Genomic DNA, 24,628 nt, shown 5'->3' on the forward strand with positions numbered 1-24,628 from the left:
GAAGGAGCTGGCTGTAGGGGTTGGGGTGATAAATAGAGGGGGTGTATAGAGATAGATAGATAGGATTGGGATTGGTCCTGCTCTGGGCAGGGGGTTGGACTAGATGGCCTCCAGAGGTCCCTTCCAACTCTGTTATTCTATGATTCTATGATAGATAGATTTCAGAGTAGCAGCCGTGTTAGTCTGTATTCGCAAAAAGAAAAGGAGTACTTGTGGCACCTTAGAGACTAACCAATTTATTTGAGCATGAGCTTTCGTGAGCTACAGCTCACTTCATCGGATGCATACTGTGGAAACTGCAGAAGACATTATATACACAGAGACCGTGAAACAATACCTCCTCCCACCCCACTCTCCTGCTGGTAATAGCTTATCTAAAGTGATCACTCTCCTTACAATGTGTATGATAATCAAGTTGGGCCATTTCCAGCACAAATCCAGGTTTTCTCACCCTCCGCCCCCTCACACACAAACTCACTCTCCTGTTGGTAATAGCTTATCCAAAGTGACCACTCTCTTCACAATGTGTATGATAATCAAGGTGGGCCATTTCCAGCACAAATCCAGGTTCTCTCACCCCCTCACCCCCCTCCAAAAACCACACACACAAACTCACTCTCCTGCTGGTAATAGCTTATCCAAAGTGACCACTCTCCTTACAACGGGCATGAAAATCAAGGTGGGCCATTTCCAGCACAACTACAAGTTTTCTCACCCCCCCCCTTTTTTTCCAAAAACCACACACACAAACTCACTCTCCTGCTGGTAATAGCTTATCCAAAGTGACCATTCTCCCTACAATGTGCATGATAATCAAGGTGGGCCATTTCCAGCACAAATCCAGGTTTTCTCACACCCCCCCCCACACACACACACAAACTCACTCTCCTGCTGGCAATAGCTCATCCAAACTGACCACTCTCCCCACAATGTGCATGACAATCAAGGTGGGCCATTTCCAGCATAAATCCAAGTTTAACCAGAATGTCTGGGGGGCGGGGGGGTAGGAAAAAACAAGGGGAAATAGGCTACCTTGCATAATGACTTAGCCACTCCCAGAACCTGCATTTGTGCTGGAAACCTCCCTCACTGCAACTTGAGACCATTACTCCCTGTTCTGTCATCAGCTACCACTGAGAACAGTCTAGATCCATCCTCTTTGGAACCCCCTTTCAGGTAGTTGAAAGCAGCTATCAAATCCCCCCTTGTTTTTCCCTTCCACAGACTAAACAATCCCAATTCCCTCAGTCTCTCCTCGTAAGTCATGTGCCCCAGCCCCCTAATCATTTAAGTTGCCCTCCGCTGGACTCTCTCCAATTTGTCCACATCCTTTCTGTAGTTGGGGGCCCAAAACTGGATGCAATACCCCAGATGTGGCCTCACCAGTGCCAAATAGAGAGGAATAATCACTTCCCTCGATCTGCTGGCAATGCCCCTACTTATACATCCCAAAATGCCATTAGCCTTCTTGGCAAAGAGGGCACACTGCTGACTTATAGAATCATAGAATCATAGAATCATAGAATATCAGGGTTGGAAGGGACCCCAGAAGGTCATCTAGTCCAACCCCCTGCTCGAAGCAGGACCAGTTCCCAGTTAAATCATCCCAGCCAGGGCTTTGTCAAGCCTGACCTTAAAAACCTCTAAGGAAGGAGATTCTACCACCTCCCTAGGTAACGCATTCCAGTGTTTCACCACCCTCTTAGTGAAAAAGTTTTTCCTAATATCCAATCTAAACCTCCCCCCTTGCAACTTGAGACCATTACTCCTCGTTCTGTCATCTGCTACCATTGAGAACAGTCTAGAGCCATCCTCTTTGGAACCCCCTTTCAGGTAGTTGAAAGCAGCTATCAAATCCCCCCTCATTCTTCTCTTCTGCAGACTAAACAATCCCAGCTCCCTCAGCCTCTCCTCATAAGTCATGTGCTCTAGACCCCTAATCATTTTTGTTGCCCTTCGCTGGACTCTCTCCAATTTATCCACATCCTTCTTGTAGTATGGGGCCCAAAACTGGACACAATACTCCAGATGAGGCCTCACCCATGTCGAATAGAGGGGAACGATCACGTCCCTCGATCTGCTGGCTATGCCCCTACTTATACATCCCAAAATGCCATTGGCCTTCTTGGCAACAAGGGCACACTGCTGACTCATATCCAGCTTCTCGTCCACTGTCACCCCTAGGTCCTTTTCCGCAGAACTGCTGCCTAGCCATTCGGTCCCTAGTCTGTAGCGGTGCATTGGATTCTTCCATCCTAAGTGCAGGACCCTGCACTTATCCTTATTGAACCTCATCAGATTTCTTTTGGCCCAATCCTCCAATTTGTCTAGGTCCTTCTGTATCCTATCCCTCCCCTCCAGCGTATCTACCACTCCTCCCAGTTTAGTATCATCCGCAAACTTGCTGAGGGTGCAATATATCCAGCTTCTCATCCACTGTAACACCTCGGTCCTTTTCTGCAGAACTGCTGCTTAGCCAGTCGGTCCCCAGCCTGTAGCCATGCCTGGGATTCTCCCGTCCTAAGTGCAGGACTTCAGGGGAGCTGGGGGCAAACTGGGAAGCAGCCAGGGGACAATCCAAGGGCTAGAAACCTGACCTAGGGGACGAGGTTAAACCTGGGCACATTTAGCATGGAGGACGAGGGGACTTGAGCCCAGCCTGGAGGTCGGGGAAGGGCTGATCTGAGGGGACAGGGTCAGTTGTTCTCTGGGGCTCCCAAAGGCAGGACAAGGAGCAAGGGGCTTAATCCGGAGCAGGCCCGAGCTTGGTTGGGTTTTAGGAAATGCTTCCTGGCTCTCCGGGGAGCTCGGCTCCAGAACAGGGCAATACAGGGGTGGGGTGGGGGTCCTGTCCCTGGGGAGTTTTCAGAGCAGGTTGGACAAATGCCCATCAGGGCTGGACTGGGGTTACTGGTCCTGGCTCAGGGCAGGGGGCTAGACCAGATGCCCTCCGGTGGGGGGGGGGGGGGGGCTGGACCGAATGACTCCTCAAGGTCCCTTGCAGCTCAACCTTCCCATGACTAGGTGTGAATTGTCCCCCACCCTGGTGCTGGCTGAGCATTCGGAGGGGATGGTCTGCTCAGCCTCTCCTGCTCCTTCAGGAAGCCGGGGCTGCCCAGGAGAGCCAGGGGCTGATACAGCCTCACACAGACGCCCGCTCCATCTACAGAGGTCCAAGCACAGGTCCCGCCTCAGGCCCACAGGGTTCAAGGCCGGAGAACCTCCCCGAGCCGCTCCTGCATCCAGCAGTAGTAGGGCTGTTTTTCAAGCTGAGATCAGGGCCTCGTCCTGTTAGGTGCTGCCCAGACCCTGACCAAGAGCCGGGCCCCATGGGGCCAGGCACTGCCCAGCCCCAGCTGAGATGAGGCCTCGGGGTGTGTGGGACGGGACGGTGACACAGGCGGGGCGCTCTGCGTGACTTGAAGCCGGAACATTGCAAGGGGCTTCCAGGGACGAAAAGTCCAGGACAATCCAGCCTCCTGCACCAAGGATCTTTGGACCGCAATTAGCACCATTGATGTGGGATGCGCTTTGGAGTCTATTTGCGGCACTGTTGCCATCGCAGCGGGGAGGGAGGGGAAGAAACAACCCTCGTTCAGCCACCATAAAGACATTGAACCCTGGCTAGTATACGCTCCTGGTTATGGCCAGGGAACAGCAGGGCCCCTTATCAGCAGCTGGGTTATCAGCACCATGCAGGGCAGTCGTAAACCGGTCCAAGGTCTGCCACGTGAGCGGCCTGCTTCCAGGAGAGCAAGGTGGGTCAGGAGCCTCTTCTCGTCCATCTTCGGCTGCTCTGCCAGCCTCGCCCGGGCTCAAAGTCCAGCCCCCTTGGGCCGCACCCAGCGGGCTGGAGATAACGGCTCTACTACTGCTGCCCGCTCTGTCCCTTTTGTCATCCCGGCCCTACTGCGGAGACGGGGGTCCCACAAGATGAACTGTGCCAATGACAGATGTGCCTCTTTTTGAGGGATAACAGCCCTACTACTGCCGTCAGCTAACACGCTCCCTCCTTTGAGGGACCCAGGTTCAAACTCGGCTCATGGGGGCGTCAGAGTGGCTGGGCCACGCTGTCCATCACACGCTGCCTGGACCTGCCCCGTTGCCACCAGGGAAGGTAGCAGACATAGGCCAGATCAGATCCTGGCCTCTGACTGCACCCAGGTGCTTCCGGTTTGGGTCTCAAACTGGTCTCTAACAGAGAGCAACTCAAACCGTGGGGGAGGAGGGGGGTTATCGCATAGATTTGTGTTGACCCAGGTCATAGAATTCACCCAGCTCTCCCCGGACCGCGCCCGGTCGCTTGTGCTGGACTAAAGCATCTCCCAGAAGGGACCCGTGACTGCCCCTCGACAGTTCCAGACTGAGACCGAGTGGCCGTCTCCTAACCCAATGCGCGGCGGCCCTGTTCCTTCTCTGTCCTTCTAGTTTCGTTTCTCAACCTGCCGTGCGGTGCCAAGCCCAGCACCACCCAGGAGTGCAAGTCTCTGACGTCATCTCATCAGCACCAGGGAGCCGGCCAGTCTCTGTTCTCCATAAACTCTTAATTAACCCTCCCCCTCCTTTCATTCCACACGAACGAAGTCCCATATCAGCCGCTCCGGCATCTTGCCCAAATATTTGGCCCATTTATCCGTGTTAAATATTGGCACAGCGCTGGCTCCCTGCCCATCTTTGGGACAGGCAGAGCCCTGGGAACCCACCACAAGTGGGCACGGAGGGGCGGAGCGGACAGGGGGACTGTGCCAAGCTGGCATGTCAGTGTCCCAGCTGCTATTCACTCAAGTGTTTGCCTTCGCACCACGCCCTCCACCTGGGCCTCCTTTCCCCCCCTTCTTTCTTTCTCTACAAGTTTGTTTTTCACGTGACTCGCCCCGGGCTCAGGTCCGGCCGCCACTATCTGCCCCGTTGCCGTCTGACTTGGCAGTCACGTGCCGCGATAGCAGGGACACGTGCACCCTTGTCAGGTGTTTGGGCACCACTTCATCAGCTGGCACAAGCCAGCCCTGGGCTGGGCAGACTGGGGCCGACCCATCCCCTCCCAGGACCGAGCAGCCCCAGCAGCCAGGTTTGGGTACAGGTGCTGTGCGGCTTGGCAGGCACCAGACGCCCCCCGGGGCACAGACATGAGCATGATCTGGGGGGGGGACACGCTGCTCTCGTCCCCGCCCCCAAGTCTGCCCTGAATTGGGGGGGGGAATTCCTACTCCCTGTCTGGGCGTCTGTGGGGGGCATGTGTCTGGAGACACAGTTCCTCACTGGGGAGCCTTAGGTAACAAGAGCCCCATTCTCAAAATAACACCCACCCCCGGGCAAGGAAACCCACTCACGCCTGGCATTTTCTCACCGCTTTATTTCCCCTCCGAGAATCACAACAGCAGAGCTTAATTTCTTACACTTACATTATTTCAGTCCGCAGGGGCTGTCAGGGAGCAAAATCCGGGGGGGCTGTCCTGTCTTGGGGGAGTCTGTCATGAGGAGAGGCAGCCCCCTCCCGGGGGTGGGGAAATCTGATCCAGGGGCGCCCCCCCTGCAGAGCAATGAACCTGGCCAATGCCTTTTGCCTTGCTCTGCTATAGCGTGGCTTCTTCCCCCGGACGCCTGGGTCCCCTGTCTTCACTGAGAACCTCCTCCCAGCTGGAAATGGGCCATCCTCACTTCCTCTGGATGCCTGGGTCCCCTGGCCTCACCCCTTGGGAACGCAGCCCCCGTTCCCCCTACCTCCATCCCGCCCCTGTTTGCTCCAGGCAAAGGAAACAATTGGAAATCAACAACACCCCCACCCCGGAAATCGCCAGCAGAGGGGCTTGGTGCCAGCCAGCACCTTCCTGGCCTGCCCATTCTTCCTCTTTGACAAACGATCTGCTGAACCCGCTGTGCAAACAACCTCAGTGCGGCCAGCCAGGGCCTGGGAAAGCTCCACCCGTGCACCTGGCACCTGGCTGCCAAAGAGGAACGCCCCGCCCCCAGACGCAGGCAGAGCTGGGGACGCTACCACCTCCTGCCCCACTGCCCTGACCCCATGGCCCAGTGCCCAGTGTCCCACCACCACCAACAGCAGCACTGTCCCAATCCCGGCCGGCTTGGTGCCTGCCAGTCCCCGGGAGCTCAGCAGTGTCCAGTCCCGGATCCGCTGCGTCCCTGCCCCACGGGGGGGTCTTGGCAGCAGAGAGTGACTGGCCTGGTGGTGGCTCCGGGTTCACGTCCGGCCTGGGCCCCCCGGCCTCAGCTCCGCAGGTCTGACGGGTGCAGATCCCCGGGGAGCAGCCTCCTCCAACAGCTACGGCCGCTGGATCAGTCCTGGATGTCGCAGGCCAGACCAGCTGCCGGGACTCAGATACGGGTCACCTGGGGCCGGGCAATTTGCGTCTGGGGGAAGCAGAGCCAGCCTGGGTCAGGCAATGCGGAGTGCCCAATGCCCCTCACTCCCGACCCGCAGCTAGGGTGACCAGGTGTCCAGTTTCTGACCGGAACACCCGGTCAGAAAGGGACCCTGGTAGCTCCAGTCAGCACCCAGTCATGGTGCTTCAGGACTAAGGCAGGCGAGTCCCTACTTCTCCTGGAACCGTGCTGTGCCCTGGAAGCAGCCAGCAGGTCCAGCTCCTAGGCAGGGGTGCCACAGGGCTCCACGAGCTGCCCCTGCCCCGAGCACTGGCTTCGCACTCCCATTGGCCCGGAACCATGGGCAATGGGAGCTGCAGGGGCGGTGACTGTGGGTGAAAGCAGCATGCAGAGCCACCTGCCACACCTCTGTCTAGGAGCCGGACCTGCTGCTGGCCGCTTCTGGGGTGCAGTGCAGTCAGGACAGGCAGGAAGCCTGCCTTAGACCCCACACTGCACCGCTGATTGGGAGATGCTGGAGGTAAGCCCATGCCCCAACCCCCTGCCCTGAGCCACTCCCAAACCCAGAGCCCCCTCCTGCACCCCAAACTTCTCATCCCCAGCCCCACCCCAGAGCCTGCACCCCCAGCTTGAGCCCTCACCTCCCCAGCACCTCAACCCCCTGCCCCATCCCAGTGCTCCCCCCCACACCCTGAACCCCTCTGCCCCACCCCCAAGCCTGGAGCTCTCTCCTGAACCCCACAACCCTCATCCACAGTCCCACCCCAGACCCTGCACTCACCCCCTCCTGCACCCCAATTTCCTGCTCCAGACCACTGAAAGTGTGTGAGGGTGGGGGAGAGTGAGCCACTGAGGAAGAGAGGGAATGTAGTGAGCAGGGGGCGGGGCCTTGGGGAAGGGGTGGGGCCCCAGGGAAGGGGTGGGGCTAAGGTGTTCATTTTGTGCAATTAGAAAGTTGGCAACCCGACCCACAGCCCCTGCTAGCCCAGCCCTGGGCTCCCCCCAGCTCTGCCAATGGCCAGGTACCTGCAGAGACGTGTCTACTTTGTCCAGGGAAGGCCGGAAGGATGAGGAGACTCTGTGGCTGCCAGTGCCTCCCTCAGTCCCTGCAAGAGACCCCAGAATGGGGTGAGCAGCTACCATTTGGGGGTCCAGTTTCCTCCACCCTCGGCTATCCCAACACTCCTGCCCCTGCCCCACTGCACCCTGGTCCCCTGACCCCACCCTGCCATGCACTTTCTCCTGCCCCCATTCCATCCCCTCCCTTTCCCAGCCCCCCTCCACCCCCGCCGGGCTAAGGCTGCCCCAGAATCAGCCCTTTGTGGCAGGATTGGCCCCGGGCACCCACTGCACCTGGCCAGTACCTTGGGTTCAGGCTCCTCCCAGATCTCCCAGTTCTTTGTGCCTTGGAGGCAGCAGCCGAACCCCCTGCCCAGCCAGCCCCCTTCCACCCAGACCCTCTCCCAGCGCCCACTGCTCAGCACCCCTGCAGAGCATGAAGGAGCCAGGCCAGCAGAGTGGAGAGGGGAGGCTGAGGTCAGCCTGGCACCCTTAGGCCCAGAGCCGGGGGACGTGGCTACACACCTGGGATGTTACCTGTCCAGCTGGGTGCAGTCGGGGTCCTGGCAGTGATTCCCGGGGGTGGCGTGTTCCACTCCCACTCCTTGTCGTTGTACCACTTCTCCTGACTCTCCTCCAGGTCTGCCACACTGCAGAGAGAGCAGCCATACCGCCCGTCAGCACCAAGGCCCGGCCCCCCGCAGTCCCCGGCATGTGCACTCAGGGGGGGCCGGCTGCCACATACCCACCTCCAATTTCCATCCCCCCCAAATGTCTCAAATTCTCTGGTTTCAAAACTGGCCAGAGCCTGGCGCAGCCTGTCCTCAGTACAACCCCAGCACGGCCTGGCGCACAAAGCCCGTCCGAGAGGATCAGCCTCTGGACTCGCCCCAAGCCACGCGGTCTGCAGCAAAACTGTGGCGAGAACCCAGGAGTCCTGAGTCTCAGCTTGGGGGCCTGGCTCCCCCAGCTCACGGCAAATCCCTCCTCTCCCGTGCCTCAGTTTCCCACTCTATGAAATCCTTCCCTACCTGATGGGGTGGGGCAGGGGGAGAGACTAAAATCTATTGGTGACTCAGTGGAGCCACCCAGATGCCACAGTGATGAGGCCAAGAAAAGGTCTCAGATTCATAGAATCATAGAAGATCAGGGTTGGAAGGGACCACAGGAGGTCATCTAGTCCAACCCCCTGCTCAAAGCAGGACCAATTCCCAACTAAATCATCCCAGCCAGGGCTTTGTCAAGCCCGACCTTAGAAACTTCTAAGGAAGGAGATTCAGAGCATTCAAGGCCAGGAAGGACCATGTGTCTGAGCGTCTGTTTAGCCCGGGCCAGCAAATCTCACCCACTCAGCGAGCTGCATCTTCCAACCACCTCTGGAGAGACTGGCCCCTCCGTTCCCCTGGCCCTGTCGGCCGCCCTGCTCCTCACCCAGGCCAGCTTGAGATCCTCTCTCTTGGGCGTGGCTGGACGCTGGGGTCTGACCCATGCCTGGCCCCAGGGTGTGACGAATGTGGGCGTTCTCTGCAATATCATTCTGAACACTCTGCAGGACTCGGCGCCTGTCCCCCTGGCATCGTCCCCCGGGGGGAGAGTGTGCATTCGATACACCTGCCCCCGCTGGCTCTCAAGGCAGCGACAGTCCTAGGCTCACCGGAAAGACCAGACCCCTCCCTGGCCCTCTGTCCTTCCCAGTGCAGATTATCCGGGGCAGAGGGGGTTGACAAAATGGGATTTTGGGGGGTCAAAAAACACTCATTTCTCAAAATGGGGCATAGGAAAGCCTCAGGCATCCATGCAGTTTTTGACTCTGGGGGAAAAAAGAGTTTTGAAATTGTACTGCCCCAGTTTGCCATTTTCCAAATGAAACCAACGAACCAAAAAAAGGATAGAATTTTCCGGTTCCCAACTTTTAAAGACTGAAAATGGTTGAAACCGAACTATCCCAAACTGAGATTTCTGGGGGTGGAGGGCGGAATTTTCAGTTCAGGGAATTTTCTGAGGTTTCCATCAAGTAGGGGCAGAGAGGTAGTTTTCCCTCTGTGCCTAGCCTGGGTGCGACCATGGCTGAAATCAGTGTCTCAGTTTCCCCTTCTATGAAATCCTTCCCTACCTGACTGGGGCAGGGGAAGGGAAGGGAAAAGACTAAAATCCATGAGTCTGAGCATCTGTTGCCCGTTCTGGCACCCACAGTTCCAGCCAGATGGTGATTAAATCACAGAGGGGTCAGAGAAGAGTCATGAGAAGGATTAAAAACCTTGCCTTCGAGTGAGAGACTCCAGGAGCTCCACCGCTTTGGTTCTCCTTAACCTCTTCTAACAGGACAAGAGGCAATGGGCTTAAATTGCAGCAAGGGAGTGTGACGCTGCACTCCATATGATTTAAAGAAAATATGCTAATGAGTGTGAATATAATGTCGCTGGAATATGCTTCATGCAAAAGGTCTCTTGTGAGGTTTCATGACAAAGCTTATAATCTACAGAGTGTGGTCATCCTATTTGTATGAATGTATCACTCTTGTATCTGAAACTAGAAATATGAAATATAACTCTGAGGGCCTATTGTAATTATGCAAAGTGTGGGCTATTAATGGTGGTTTGGAATCTTGATGGCGCCCATCAACTAGGACAATTGGTTGTAAATGGCTCTGTTTTCAGGCAGGCCTTCCTGTGAGCCAGGCCAGGAAGAATGGAGGCTTGGGGGACTCATAGGATATGTGACCATAACACCTGGTACTGGAATCCATCTTAAACCTGGTACTTTTCCATTTAGAAGGAGGGGTGGGGACCCAGAGAGACAAAAGATTCCCGCCCTGTGCCAAAGCTATAAAAGTGAGAGGAACAGAACAAAGGGGGCTGCAGTCATGAGAAATCCCCTAGTTACCACTTGAGTTGGAACAAGGGCTGTACCAGGGGAAAGGATCGGGCCCAGACTAGAAAGGAGTCTAGCCTGTGAAAGAAGCTTATTGGAACTATATTAGGCTTAGACTTGCGTGTTTTTGTTTTATTTTGCCTGGTACCTTACTTTGTTCTGTCTGTTATTACTTGGAACCATTTAAATCCTACTTTTTACTAATTAATTAACCCAGAACAAGTAATTAATACCTGGGGGAGCAAACAGCTGTGCATATCTCTCTATCAGTGTTATAGAGGGCGGACAATTTATGAGTTTATGAGTTTAAGCTTTATACAGAGTAAAACGGATTGATTTGGGGTTTGGGTCCCAATGGGAGCTGGGTGTCTGGGTGCTAGAGACAATAGCACTTCTTAAGCTGTTTTCAGTTAAGTCTGCAGCTTTTGGGGGACATGGCTCAGACCTGGGTCTGTGTTTGCAGCAGGCTGGCATTTCTGGCTCAACAAGACAGGGTATGGACGTCCCAAGCTGGCAGGGAAAATGAGATCAGAGGTAGTCTCAGCACATCAGGTGGCAGTCCCGAGAGGGGTCTCTCTGACCAAACCCGTCACAAGGAAGTTTAAATTGACATCAGGAAACACTTCCTAACTGTCAGGGTGGTTAAGCCCTGGAATAAATTGCCCAGTGAGGTGGTGGAATCGCTGTCCTTGGAGGTTATTAAGAGCAGGTCAGACAAACCCCTGCCCAGGATGGGTTAGATCCCACCATGCTGTGCCTCCCCAGGCCCCGCCTGCCCCAGGCCCTCCCCCCGTACCTGTGCTTGCCACTCCAGTGCCGACGCCAGGCAAGGCAGATGGCCAGGACAAGAATCACCAGCAGCAGCACGACCAGGCCGAGCGCCACCCCCACTGCTACGCCCACCTTGCTCACGACTTGTTCGCAGTGACTGCCCGTGAACCAGTACCAATCCGAGTGCTGGCAGCTGCCGAGAGAGGGGGAGGCCATCAGGACTGTGACGCAGTGAGGACACCTGGGTTCTCTCCCTGGCTCTGAGAAGGGAGTGGGGGCTGGTGGGTCAGAGACAAGGGGCTGGGAACCAGGAGTCCTGAGTTCTCTCCCCAGCTCGGAGAGGGGAGTGGGGGCTGGTGAGTTAGAGAAGGGATGGCTAGGAGTCAGGACTCCTGGGTTCTCTCCCCAGCTCTGGGAGGGGAGAGGGATCTCATGGGTTAGAGCAGGGAGGGCTGGGAGCCAGGATGCCTGGGTTCTTTCCCCAGCTCTGGGAAGAGGAGGGGCCTAGGGGGTTAGAGCAGGGGTAGGGGGTTCTGATGTCAGAAGTGTGGGAAAGGGACCCCTGACCCCATTCAGCAAGAGATGGTCCCAGCCCCGGTGCCGAGGCTCAGGCCTGACCCAAGTCTGCCCAATGCTCCCCAGGAGCAAATGCTGAAGAGGGGGGTGACCAGCCCTGTGCCCCAGTGACCTCCCCTCCCATTTTTTGCCGCTCCAGAGTGTGGCATTCGGACCAGCAGCGGGTTCCTGGCACCCATGTGTTACAGCCGGCCTCCATCCCCCTCCCCAGCTGCAGTTGAGTTCCCCACACCTCCGCCCTGGGCGGTGACACTCACTAGCAGGTGGGTCCCCCCAGCTGGATGTAGCAGTACCCCCGGCCGTTGCAGGCATAGGTGTCGGGGTGGTGGATGCTGCAGTTGGAGACGCACATCAGCTGCCCCAAGACATTGACGGGCAGGAAGTATTTCTGGTAGGCCTGGCTGATGATCGAGTTGTTCAGACACACACCTGGGGAGACAGGGCCAGAGCAGGTCAGCACGGGCATCCCTCCAGTTCCAGCTGGGCCAGCCCCAGAACCGCCCTCCAGGAAAACACGCTGGGGCTCTAGTTCCGTCCTGAGGTCTCCAGGCCCCCCCTGCCACCCCCCAAGAGCCAGCAGGAGCAGATACCAGCCTTCCCAGGATGCTGGAGGCAGCAGGACCACCCGTTCTGGGTCTCCCGCACTGGGATTCTTTTTTTGAACATCCTCCCTGTATAAAATGTCACCCCTTGACCTTTCCTCCCAGTGCAGCATATTTCCATTCCCCCCAGTTACGTGACATTTTGTACGGGATGGGATTTCCATTTTCTGGCCAATGCTACTGGGCCTCAGGCAGACCTTGGGGCAGCAAGTTCCCCCAGTTATCATCAGTTGGGAATTTGCTGCCTATGTCAGTGTTAACACACAAACAAGGGGGCATCTGACGTCCGCATTTGTCTGTTCTCTTTAGAGGCCGGCAGAATGCCCCGAACAGCCAACAACAATTGGTCTCATTTTCCTTCCTGGTTTGAAAATCTCTTGGCCGAATTTCCCATCCCGGCTGCTCTGTGCTGTTTGTGACTCCATAGGCTTCGACCGCGGCTCCATTCCCGGTGAGATGGGCAGACGCCAAAGTGAGACAAGGGGATCCTGGAAATGGGGCACCATGTCTGTGATGCTGGGGGCTGATTAACCAGGGGAATCAACTCGCTAGTCCCAGTGGTGGAGCCTCCGTCACTTGGGGGGTGCGGTCTGACCCGCAAAGGCCCAGGCTTCCGGCAGTGCTGGTAACAAAGCGGGGGACAAATTTCCCAGGGGCTGTGTTGGAGTCTCCACCCATGTTACAGCAAAGGAAAGAGGTTTTTCTAACAGACCTGGGAATTACTCTGGAGGTGGGTATCTGGAGGTCAGGCCAGATGGTCCCCGCCCACCCCGCCTCTCCAAGACTGCATCTCACCTGCCATCATCAGGGGGACCGTGTTGACGTGCGTTGCGTTGGCTTTGAAGCACAATTCCTGCCCCTCAGCTGAAAGAGAAGATCCAGGCCCGTAAGTGGCGCCCCTCGGCACGGACCCTGGTGGCTTTCCACCTGGGGATAGGGGTGGGGAGCAGCGAGGACCCCAGGGCTGGGACAGAAGCCACAACGCTGGAGCTCTGGGAGCAGGCGGGTGTGAACTATAGGGATGCCACTAGCGCTGGTCCTGGGGGGCCCATGTCTGCACAGGGGGGCAGGCCCAGCTGGAGGCCGAATGAGAGAAGGGGCTAACCACTCTGCGGGACAGATGCAGCAGAGTAAGGGGGGTCTCTGTCATCACCCCAGAGGGCTCTAGAGACCCCCTAGGCTGGCTGGTGCCTCCTGAGAGCCCAAGACTGATGCAGGAAATATGGCAAGGACGGCATGCAAGGCTCTGCAGGGAAGGGATGAGATGCCGGGTCTGCGGGATGGCTGGCACCTCGCAGAGACCCCAAAAGCTGGATGGCCAGCACTGGGCCCATGAAAGGGGGGCCGGCTGGCCAGGCAAGGTGCGGTACAGACCTGGAGAGGTGCTGGTCGAGCTATTGGTGCAATTGGTGGCTTTGAGCCGCGCACTGACGTTGGCCACAGCCTGGGTGTACACACTGGCATAGCTGGCGTAGGGCACATCCAGGACCACGCGGTGATCCACCACCACGCTGCCCTTACTGTGTGAGGAGAAGGAGAGGAGAAAAGCCATCAGGGGGCCACCGGATGAAACTCCCCCAACCCCAGGGTTGCCAGGCGTCCGGGTTCCAACGGGAAGGCCTGGTCGAAAGGGGACCCTGGTAGCTCCGGTTGGCACTGCCGACCACTTGGTGAAATGTCCGGCCGGCGGTGCACTGTCGGTAAGGCAGGCTAGTCCCTGCCTGCCCTGGGGCACCGCACTGCTCCCAGAAGCTGCCGCCAGGTCCCTGCAGCCCCATGGCACATGGGCGGCCACTGAGGCTCCATGCACTGGCCTCGCGCCTGCAGGCATCACCCCCACAGCTCTCATTGGTGGAGGTTCCCGGCCAATGGGAGCTGTGGAGCCAGGCCTCAGGGTGCGGGCTGCGTGTGGAGCCTCACTGGCTGCCCATGTGCCTAGGGGCTGCAGGGACATGGTGACAGCTTCCTGGAAACAACGGCAAGTGCCACAGAAACCCCTCACCCTGAACCCCTCTTGCACCCCAACTCCCTGCCCCAGCCCAGGGGGTTTCGTTTTGTGCGACTAGAAAGTTGGCGACCCTTTCCCCAACTCCCGTCATGGGGCCCAGGCCCCACACCTCACCTCAGCTGGATCACCTCGATGCTGAGGAACCCAGGCACCGTCTCCCTGTAGATCGGGTCCATCTGCAAGAGAGCGGGCTCAGCACGGTGGGTGCAAAGTGCTCCCCCTACTCCATGGAGCCCTGGCCCCCTTCCCTGTGCTCCGCACAGACCTGCCCTGCTGCAGCAGCTGTCCCCCGCCCAGCAGAGACCCTGCTCCCCCAAACCAGTGGGACGCTCCTTCCCCCAGACTGCCTTGGACCTTCCACGGCTCAACCCAGCCCCAGGGACCATCCCCCACCTGCCAAAGACCCAAACCTCCCATAATGCATTGCATCAGGGCCCCTGCCCCTAGGAGACACCGCGGCCCTGTGCAATGGGGCACTGCCTCCAGAGACCCTGCAATCTAACCCCTCACCGGCGTGCCAGACCCCATCTCTGCCCCCACTACAGCAGTTCCCCGTTCACCCACAGCTCCGCGCATTCCCCCCAGCCCTCCTGAGCCTGGTCTCCCTCACCCGGGCAATGAAGATTTCCACAAACACTTTGAACGCTGTGGACATTGGATCCTCCATGCTTTCAGAGAAGTTCCTGTTCGTCACCACCACGGTGACATTGATCTCCGCCTTCACCACATCTGCAAATGGGAAACAAAGTGCAGCTGTGGCAGCCCCGAGCGCTCACGAGCCGGGGAGGACGAGCGGGGGCTCACCAGGCTGGGTTTAAACACCACGAGATCGGGGCAGGGGTAATTAAAGAGCCAAATGAGTTTGGCTCCTCTTCTGAGCCTCTAAAGTTGGTCCATCATTGGAGAATCCAGGAACGGCCGGCTGGAAGGGACTCCGAGCCCAGATCCACATGCTGAGCCAGGACCAGTAACCCCAGCCCAGTCCTGACGGGTGTTTGTCCAACCTGCTCTGAGAAGCCTCCAGAGATGGGACCCGCCCATGGCACCTGTTCTGGAGCCGAGCTACCCTGAGAGCCAGGAAGCGTTTCCTAAAACCCAACTGAACTTGGCCCTGCTCCGGATTAAGCCCCTTGCTCCTTCTCCTGCCTTCGGGGGCCCCGGAGAACAACTGACCCTGTCCCCTCAGACTAGCCCATCCCCGACCTGCAGGCCGGGCTCAAGTCCCCACCGTCCTCCACGCTGACCATGCCCGGGTTCAACCTCACCCCCTAGGTCGGGTTTCTAGCCTTCGATAGTCCTCAGGGTGGCCACTGCCCCATTTCCCAAAGCTCCCCTAATGCACCCAGAGCTGGCCACAGCCCCCCCGGCTGGGGGTTTCCGGCGCCAACAGAGCAGGACGACCCCCTCCCCTGTTCACGCACCCTGTGTTGATATTAGCCGTTTTTGCACCCGTCTCACATTTGCTTGTGCGATGCTCTTGCAAAAAAGGCTAGTGTCAGTCACGGGCCACAGGAACAAACACCCCGGTAAAGCCACCAGGGTCGCCGATGCAGCCAACGGCACCGTGAGCCCGGAATAGGGGCTCAGGAACCAAACCCTTGGGAACAAGCCGCTCAGCGAGAATGGATACCCAAAAGGCTCAGGGACTGACAGTCCAACAGGGACCCCCAGAGCGATGGGGGAGGCCAGAGCCACTCACCAATGTTGACGTGGTTCATCACTGTTTCACACAGCTCCCCTGTAAATACCGGAAGGCAGAGACACTTGTTCGCAAGGAGGGTCCCTCCATTCTGACACCTCAGGGTCTCCAGCGTGGTGGCGGGAACTTCAGGGGAGCAAAGAGAGAAATGGGACTGAATGAGGACATACACCTGAAAGGGACCCCTCGCCCGGCACTGAGATGCAGCCACCTCCTGGGTGAGCGTGGGAAATGGTAATGGTTTGCCACAAGTTTCTAGCCAGGAATTAACTTCATATCCCAGTTAGCCACTGATGTGGATGATGTGATTTTTGTGCATGACAGTAGCCCCTGCATGCCCCAAACCGTAATGAGGACCCCATCGTGCTGGGCACTGCACCTGCCCCGACTGAGACCAGGGACCCCACGGTGCTGGTCAGTGGCTGAGCCAGGAATAGAGTCTACGGTTCCCAGTCTCCTGTCCCTACCTTCCTCGTTGAACCCTGCTCCCCATAGAAACCCACAACTCACCCGCAGTGGTTGTGGTGCCAGTGGTGTTTGCAGGCTGGCTGCTGGTCCCTGGGATTTTGGTTGGCACAGTCATGGAACTGCTTGTGCGGCTAGACTGCGTCTGGGTCACATGGCTGGTCACGGTGCTGGGTTTCCTCGTGGGAACCAAAGAACCTGTCGAGATGGAAAGAGGAGGCGCCATGGACCTTGTAGAAGACACTTGACTTGTTGCTGGCTTGGACGTCATCACTGTGCGAGAGATGCCGGAGGTGGACCCTGCGGCAGTAGGAGAAGAAACAGCCGTGGCCAACGTTTCCTCATGGCCGGTGGATTTGGTTGGGCTGGGAAAAAAACGGGTTGTCGTTGGCAGTGTCTCATGGTGGGTGGATGCCAGAGGACTTGAGTAGGAAAGTGTTGTTGCCAGGGTGGTCTCGCTGGTGGTGGATGAAGATATGTTTGGATAGGACTCTTTTGTCTTTACGGTGGACTCAGTGGAAGATGTGGTCACAGGCGGCTGAGGAGAGACTGTTGTCAAAGTTGTCTGTCGGCTGCTGAATTTCTCTGTGTTAGGGACAGAAAGAGTTGTTACTCCTGTACTCTCAGTACTTGTGAATTCAGTCGGAGTTGGATGGAGAGGGGCCGACGTCACGGTTGACTTCTTGCTGGTGAATTCAGGTACGGTTGCATGGGAAACAGACGTCATGGTGCTACTCTCGATGGAAGATGTTGGCACAATGGGCTGAGAGGTGGCTGTTGTCAAGCTTGTCTCACTGGTGGAGATTTCACTTGTAGCAGGCGCAGAAAGAGTTGTTGCCAGTGTTGTTCGATTGTGAGTTGCTTGTGTTGCTGAGACATAGAGAGTTGAGGCTACGGTGGTCTCATTCTTTGGGAATTCAGTCATAATAGTGGAAGGACTAGTTGCCTTGGTTCTCTCATTGGTGCTGAATTCGGGTAGGGTTGTATGGGACACAGATGCCATTGTGCTACTCTCCGTGGAAGATGTCACGACAGTTGGCTGGGATGTGACTGTTGTCAAGTTTGTCTCACGGGTGGAGCTTTCTGCTGTAGCTGCCTCAGAGAGTGTGGAAGACCTTGTGACTTCAGGAACCGTTCTCCCGGAAAGACTTGTTGTGAGTGTTGTTTCATTACTGGGGACTTCAGACATGGTTGAATAGCGCCCAGTTGTCTTTACAATGCTTGTTGCCAAAGTTGTCTCCTTTCTGGTGAACTCAGACACAGCTGAGTGGGAGGGAAACGTCACTGAAGGGCTCTGAGAGGAAGGGGTGGTCAGAGGTGGTTGTGAGGTGGCCATGGTAGAGTTCGTCTCAAGGGTGGAGATTTCAGGTGTAACAGGTACAGAGAGAGTTGTTGATATTGTGGTCTCAGCCTGGGTAGATTTTGAAGTCGTTTGTACAGGAAAGCTAGTTGCCATGGTAGTCTCACGGCCTGTGAATTCTGTTAAAGTCAGATGTGGAGGAGTTGTCGTTGGGGGTGCGGCACTGGTAATGAATTCAGGAACTGTTGTGTGTGACACGTTTGTCGTGATGGCACTCTCAGTAGAAGATGTTGATACAACTGCAGTGTGAGTAGCTCTTGTCGCCGCTGTCTCGCTGGTGGATGTTTCAGATGTAGCAGACGCAGAGGGTGTTGTTGACAATGTTGTTTCACTCTTGGTCAATTCTGCTGAAGTTGGAGCAGTCCCCGTTCCTGAGAGAGTCGTTTCCTCCGTCGTGCTTTCAGAAAAGCTTGTGTGAGAGACGGAAGTGAAGAAGGTGCTCTGGGCGGAAGAGCTGGGCACCGTTGCCGGTGGAGAGGATGTTGCTGAGGTTGTCTGATTGCTTGTTTCCATTGTGGGGTGCACTGAAGAAGGTGTTATCGCATTGTGCGTGGATGTCTCTGTCATTGGAAGAGAAGGAGTGCTTGCCATGGTAGTCTCTGTCCTTGTGAATTCAGTACCATTTGGATGGGGTGGAACCAATGTCACCGTTGTCCCATTGGTGGTGAATTCAGACACCGCGGGGTGTGTGACTGTCGTCCTTATGGGACTTTCACTGGACGATGCTGTCAGAGTTGACTCGGAAGCAGTCGTCAGACTTTCCTCCCCTGTGGAAATTTCGGCTGTGCTCGGGACCGGAAGAGAGGTTGCCATGGGAGTCTCACTGTTTGTGTATTCACTAAAGGTCAGGGGAAGAGAAGTTGTTGTTAGGGTTGTCTCACTGGTGAAAGTTTCAGGTAGTGTTGGGAGAGAGACACTTCTTGTTATCTCCCTGGAAGAGGTTGAAACAACTGCAGATTGAGTAGCTCTTGTAGCTGCTGTCTCACTGGTGGATGCTTCAGATGTAGCAGATGCAGAGGGTGTTGTTGACAATGTTGTTACACTCTTGGTCAATTCTGCTGAAGCTGGAGCAGAAACCGTTGTTGCCAGAGTCGTTTCCTCCATCGTGCTTTCAGAAAGGGCTGTGTGAGAGACAGAAGTCAAGAAGGTGCTCTGCGTGGAAGAGCTGGGCACCGTTGCCGGTGGAGAGGATGTTGCTGAGGTTGTCTGATTGCTTGTTTCCATTGTGGGGTGCACTGAAGAAGGTGTTATCGCATTGTGTGTGGATGTCTCTGTCATTGGAAGAGAAGGAGTGCTTGCCATGCTAGTCTCTGTCCTTGTGAATTCAGTACCAGTTGAATGGGGTGGAACCAATGTCACCGTTGTCCCATTGGTGATGAATTCAGACACCGCGGGGTGTGTGACAGTCGTCCTTATGGGACTTTCACTGGACGATGCTGTCAGAGTTGACTCGGAAGCAGTCGTCAGACTTTCCTCCCTTGTGGAAATTTCAGCTGTTCTCGGGACTGGAAGAGAGGTTGCCATGGGAGTCTCACTGTTTGTATATTCACTAAAGGTGAGGGGAAGAGAAGTTGTTGTTAGGGTTGTCTCACTGGTGAAAGTTTCAGGTAGTGTTGGGAGAGAGACACTTCTTGTTATCTCCCTGGAAGAGGTTGAAACAACCGCAGAGTGAGTAGCTCTTGTCGCCGCTGTCTCACTGGTGGATGTTTCAGATGTAGCAGACGCAGAGGGTGTTGTTGACAATGTTGTTTCACTCTTGGTCAATTCTGCTGAAGCTGGAGCAGAAACCGTTGTTGCCAGAGTCGTTTCCTCCATCGTGCTTTCAGAAAGGGCTGTGTGAGAGACAGAAGTCAAGAAGGTGCTCTGCGTGGAAGAGCTGGGCACCGTAGCCGGTGGAGAGGATGTTGCTGAGGTTGTCTCACTGTTGCTTGTTTCCATTGTGGGGTGCACTGAAGAAGGTGTTATCGCATTGTGTGTGGATGTCTCTGTCATTGGAAGAGAAGGAGTGCTTCCCATGGTAGTCTCTGTCCTTGTGAATTCAGTTCCAGTTGAATGGGGTGGAACGAATGTCACCGTTGTTCCATTGGTGGTGAATTCAGACACCGCGGGGTGTGTGACAGTCGTCCTTATCGCACTTTCACTGGACGATGCTGTCAGAGGAGACTGGGAAGCAGTCGTCAGATGTTCTCCTGTAGCTGTCTCTGAAGAAGTCGTGTGTGTGCTTCTCTCTGTGGTGGCTACAGACGTCTTTGGGACGGGAGCCGTGGCTGAGCTCCGTGGCTCTGTGCTGGACCGAACCGCTGTGCTGTGTGCTGTCTCCCGTGCTGTGAACTCAGCTGTTGTTGGCGTCGACTGGGTCCCTGCTACTGTCGTGGTCAGCTGACTGAGTGGGGAAAATTACCGTGGCTTCATCACTCATGGAACCAATTACAGATAATGCCTTTCCCATGGACCGCTGCTGAGTCACCCGCCCCACGTTCTGCAGTGAAACCCCGCCTGACACCGTGCTGGGGCAGCATGGAAATCACTGACTGGCAGGGGAGAGCACCCGCTGCTGAGCCCCTGTCCCGCTCCCTGCCCCACGGTGGTCCCTAGTTCTGCCCTGGCAAAAGCACGCCCTCTGAGCCCCCCACTCCCTACAGCTCAGACTCCCCACTTCTTGCGGTGCAGTGCCCCCAGTTACCACCATGCTGAGGCGTTGGGGTCGGCAGTGACCCATGGAGGAGAGCATCCCCTGCCCTGCCTGGCTTTGGAGAGCTCATTCGTGCGCGGGACACAGCAGCAGGGAGGGAAGACATCTATAGCTCCAGCAGAAAGCAGCCCCCTTTGGGGAGGTGTGTGACTCACTGGCACTGGGGTCCCTGAGCCCCGAGGTAGCACTGCTCCCCTGCTTTGCAGAAGGGGCCGTAGGGGTTGTGGATGCTGCAGTTGGAAACGCACATCAGCCCGTTGCTCACATTCAGTGGGAAGTAATATTTCTGGTACGCCGTGGGAATGATGGAGTCGTTCTTGCAGACCGCTGGGGGTGGGGGAGAGGAAAGCCGATGCAGGTAAATACCACAGGAAAAAAGAAAAGGAGTACTTGTGGCACCTTAGAGACTAACCAATTTATTTGAGCATGAGCTTTCGTGAGCTACAGCTCACTTCATCGGATGCATACTGTGGAAGCTGCAGAAGTCTTCTGCAGCTTCCATAGCTCACGAAAGCTCATGCTCAAATAAATTGGTTAGTCTCTAAGGTGCCACAAGTACTCCTTTTCTTCTTGCGAATACAGACTAACACGGTTGTTACTCTGATACCACAGGAAACCAACCCTTCCTCCCTGGATGCTCAGACACTGCTCAGCCAGATGTGTCCCAAGGGACCCTCCAAAACTGTAACCGGTCCAGAGAGCGACCGGATCCCGGGCTGTAGGGGAGAAGGCATCTAACACCTGGGAGCCGCGCTTTGACCGATTCAGACTGCACGGAACATGTGCATGGCAGCCAGAACGGCCTCCCCGGGGAGCTGCTGGATTCCCGGAGCATTTAAATGGAGCCTGTGTAACTGCAAATGCTCTGCATTCGCTCAGCCGGGTGCAGAGATCACTGGGGTCCTTGCATCTGCCGGCCAGACCCTTAGCTGCGGTGAATCTGCTGTCAAGCCACTGGCATAGATTGAGCTGTGATCCAAGTTCGCACCAGCTGCAGCTCTGACCTTACAAACCTACAGGACGGGCACCTGGCATTATCCTGGGAGCGCCGGGAAGGGAGTGACGGGCAGAGACAGAGGCTCTGGGTCTTACCTGCTATGTTCAGATTTACCGAGTTGACCTGCGTGGCTCCAGGTTTAAAGCACAATTTATCTGAAAACAAGAGAGAGGGAGACCCAAATGTGAGTTGCAGCGTCTGCGATTTGGGGGGGATCTGGCTCCAGGTTTCTGCATGTTTCCAGCCATGTTGGGGGGCAGGATGCATGCTGGAGGCCGAGCGGTTAGAAGGGGCTGTTCACAGTCCAGCATGCTGAGCGCCCACAGCCCTAGCGCGGTGGGACCCCAACGCCCGGGAGACACTAGCAGGTCTGCATGACAGATGCAGCGGAGCGAGGTGGGGGTCTCCGTCATCTCCTCGGGGGCTCTGGAGACCCCCTCGGCTGGCTGGCACCCCCTGGGAGCCCAAGACAGATGCAGGAAACACGGCAGGGACGGCATACAAGACTCTGCAGGGAAGGGACGAGACGCCAGGTCTGCGGCTGGCACCTCGCAGGGACCCCGAAAGCCAGATGGCCAGCGCCGGGCCCGCGAAAGGCAGGCCGGCTGGCCAGGTGACACGCGGTACACACCCGGAGAGGCGCTGGTGCAATTGGTGGCGTTCAGCCGCACTCTGACGTTGGCCACGGCCTGGGTGTACACACTGGTGTAGTTGGCGTAGGGCATGTACAGGACCACGCGGTGATCCACCACCACGCTGCCATTGCTGTGGGAGGAGAAGAAGAGTAGAAAAGCCATCAGGGGGCCACCGGATGACACCACCCCATCCCCAGGGTTGCCAGGCGTCCGGGTTCCAACGGGAAGGCCTGGTCGAAAGGGGACCCTGGCAGCTCCGGTTGGCACTGCCGACCACTTGGTGAAACGTCCGGCCGGCGGTGCAGTGCGGGTAAGGCAGGCTAGTCCCTGCCTGCCCTGGGGCACCGCACTGCTCCCAGAAGCTGCCGCCAGGTCCCTGCAGCCCCATGGCACATGGGCGGCCACTGAGGCTCCATGCACTGACCTCGCGCCTGCAGGCATCACCCCCACAGCTCTCATTGGTGGAGGTTCCCGGCCAATGGGAGCTGCCGAGCCAGGCCTCGGGGTGCGGGCTGCGCGTGGAGCCTCACTGGCTGCCCATGTGCCTAGGGGCTGCAGGGACATGGTGACAACTTCCTGGAAACAGTGGCAAGTGCCACAGGAACCCCTCACCCTGAACCCCTCCTGCACCCCAACTCCCTGCCCCAGCCCAGGGGGTTTCGTTTTGTGCGACTAGAAAGTTGGCGACCCTTTCCCCAACTCCCGTCATGGGGCCCAGGCCCCACACCTCACCTCAGCTGGATCACCTCGATGCTGAGGAACCCAGGCACCGTCTCCCTGTAGATCGGGTCCATCTGCAAGAGAGCGGGCTCAGCACGGTGGGCGCAAAGTGCTCCCCCTACTCCATGGAGCCCTGGCCCCCTTCCCTGTGCTCCGCACAGACCTGCCCTGCTGCAGCAGCTGTCCCCCGCCCAGCAGAGACCCTGCTCCCCCAAACCAGTGGGACGCTCCTTCCCCCAGACTGCCTTGGACCTTCCACGGCTCAACCCAGCCCCAGGGACCATCCCCCACCTGCCAAAGACCCAAACCTCCCATAATGCATTGCATCAGGGCCCCTGCCCCTAGGAGACACCGTGGCCCTGTGCAATGGGGCACTGCCTCCAGAGACCCTGCAATCTAACCCCTCACCGGCGTGCCAGACCCCATCTCTGCCCCCACTACAGCAGTTCCCCGTTCACCCACAGCTCCGCACATTCCCCCCAGCCCTCCTGAGCCTGGTCTCCCTCACCTCGGTACGGAAGATGTCCACAAACTTTTGGAACTCTGTGGACATTGGATCCTCCATGCTTTCAGAGAAGTTCCTGTTCGTCACCACCACGGTGACATTGATCTCCGCCTTCACCATGTCTGCAAATGGGAAACAAAGTGCAGCTGTGGCAGCCCCGAGCGCTCACGAGCCGGGGAGGACGAGCGGGGGCTCGCCAGGCTGGGTTTAAACACCACGAGATCGGGACGGGGGTCATTAAAGAGCCAAATGAGTTTGGCTCCTTTTCTGAGCCTCTAAGGTTGGTCCATCATTGGAGAATCCAGGAACGGCCGGCTGGAAGGGACTCCGAGCCCAGATCCACATGCTGAGCCAGGACCAGTAACCCCAGCCCAGTCCTGACGGGTGTTTGTCCAACCTGCTCTGAGAAGCCTCCAGAGATGGGACCCGCCCATGGCACCTGTTCTGGAGCCGAGCTACCCTGAGAGCCAGGAAGCGTTTCCAAAAACCCAACTGAGCTTGGCCCTGCTCCGGATTAAGCCCCTTGCTCCTTCTCCTGCCTTCGGGGGCCCCGGAGAACAACTGACCCTGTCCCCTCAGACTAGCCCATCCCCAACCTGCAGGCCGGGCTCAAGTCCCCACCGTCCTCCACGCTGACCATGCCCGGGTTCAACCTCGCCCCCTAGGTTGGGTTTCTAGCCCTCGGATCGTCCTCTGGGTGGCCACTGCCCCATTTCCCAAAGCTCCCCTAATGCGCCCAGAGCTGTCCACAGCCCCCCCGGCTGGGGGTTTCCGGCGCCAACAGAGCAGGACGACCCCCTCCCCTGTTCACACACCCTGGGTTGATATTAGCCGTTTTTGCACCTGTCTCACATTTGCTTGTGCGATGCTCTTGCAAAAAAGGCTAATGTCAGTCACGGGCCACAGGAACAAACACCCCGGTAAAGTCACCAGGGTCGCCGATGCAGCCAACGGCACCGTGAGCCCGGAATAGGGGCTCAGGAACCAAACCCTTGGGAACAAGCCGCTCAGCGAGAATGGATACCCAAAAGGCTCAGGGACTGACAGTCCAACAGGGACCCCCAGAGCGATGGGGGAGGCCAGAGCCACTCACCAATGTTGATGTGGTTCATCACCGTTTCGCACAGCTCCCCTGTAAATACCGGAAGGCAGAGACACTTGTTCGCAAGGGGGGTCCCTCCATTCTGACACCTCAGGGTCTCCAGCGTGGTGGTGGGAACTTCAGGGGAGCAAAGAGAGAAATGGGACTGAATGAGGACATACACCTGAAAGGGACCCCTCGCCCGGCACTGAGATGCAGCCACCTCCTGGGTGAGCGTGGGAAAT

At 57.1% G+C, this 24,628-nt stretch overlaps 1 protein-coding gene across 3 annotated transcripts in view; it reads right to left on the reverse strand.

Moving 5' to 3' along the window:
- Positions 1 to 5,229: 5,229 nt before the first annotated feature.
- LOC102943252 (mucin-17-like) overlaps positions 5,230 to 24,628 on the reverse strand; it is a 39,649-nt gene continuing 20,250 nt past the window's right edge. The window contains exons 2-18 of one of the 3 annotated variants that reach the window (XM_043537189.1): positions 24,396 to 24,521; positions 23,306 to 23,424; positions 22,810 to 22,871; positions 22,074 to 22,207; positions 21,538 to 21,597; positions 20,601 to 20,772; positions 16,439 to 20,136; positions 15,929 to 16,054; positions 14,840 to 14,958; positions 14,344 to 14,405; positions 13,596 to 13,741; positions 13,017 to 13,085; positions 11,877 to 12,048; positions 11,069 to 11,236; positions 7,939 to 8,051; positions 7,369 to 7,448; positions 5,230 to 6,369 (exon numbers count right to left, since the gene is read on the reverse strand). In XM_043537189.1, coding sequence (XP_043393124.1) covers positions 6,334 to 6,369; positions 7,369 to 7,448; positions 7,939 to 8,051; positions 11,069 to 11,236; positions 11,877 to 12,048; positions 13,017 to 13,085; positions 13,596 to 13,741; positions 14,344 to 14,405; positions 14,840 to 14,958; positions 15,929 to 16,054; positions 16,439 to 20,136; positions 20,601 to 20,772; positions 21,538 to 21,597; positions 22,074 to 22,207; positions 22,810 to 22,871; positions 23,306 to 23,424; positions 24,396 to 24,521 — 5,462 coding nt within the window. In that variant the 3' untranslated portion in view covers positions 5,230 to 6,333. Of the gene's footprint in view, positions 6,370 to 7,368; positions 7,449 to 7,926; positions 8,052 to 11,068; positions 11,237 to 11,876; positions 12,049 to 13,016; positions 13,086 to 13,595; positions 13,742 to 14,343; positions 14,406 to 14,839; positions 14,959 to 15,928; positions 16,055 to 16,438; positions 20,137 to 20,600; positions 20,773 to 21,537; positions 21,598 to 22,073; positions 22,208 to 22,809; positions 22,872 to 23,305; positions 23,425 to 24,395; positions 24,522 to 24,628 lie in introns of all 3 variants that reach the window. The other 2 variants (XM_043537188.1, XM_043537190.1) reach the window with 2 other exon arrangements.

This window comes from Chelonia mydas, chromosome 28, assembly GCF_015237465.2.
Source record: "Chelonia mydas isolate rCheMyd1 chromosome 28, rCheMyd1.pri.v2, whole genome shotgun sequence".
Taxonomy (NCBI): domain Eukaryota; kingdom Metazoa; phylum Chordata; order Testudines; family Cheloniidae; genus Chelonia; species Chelonia mydas.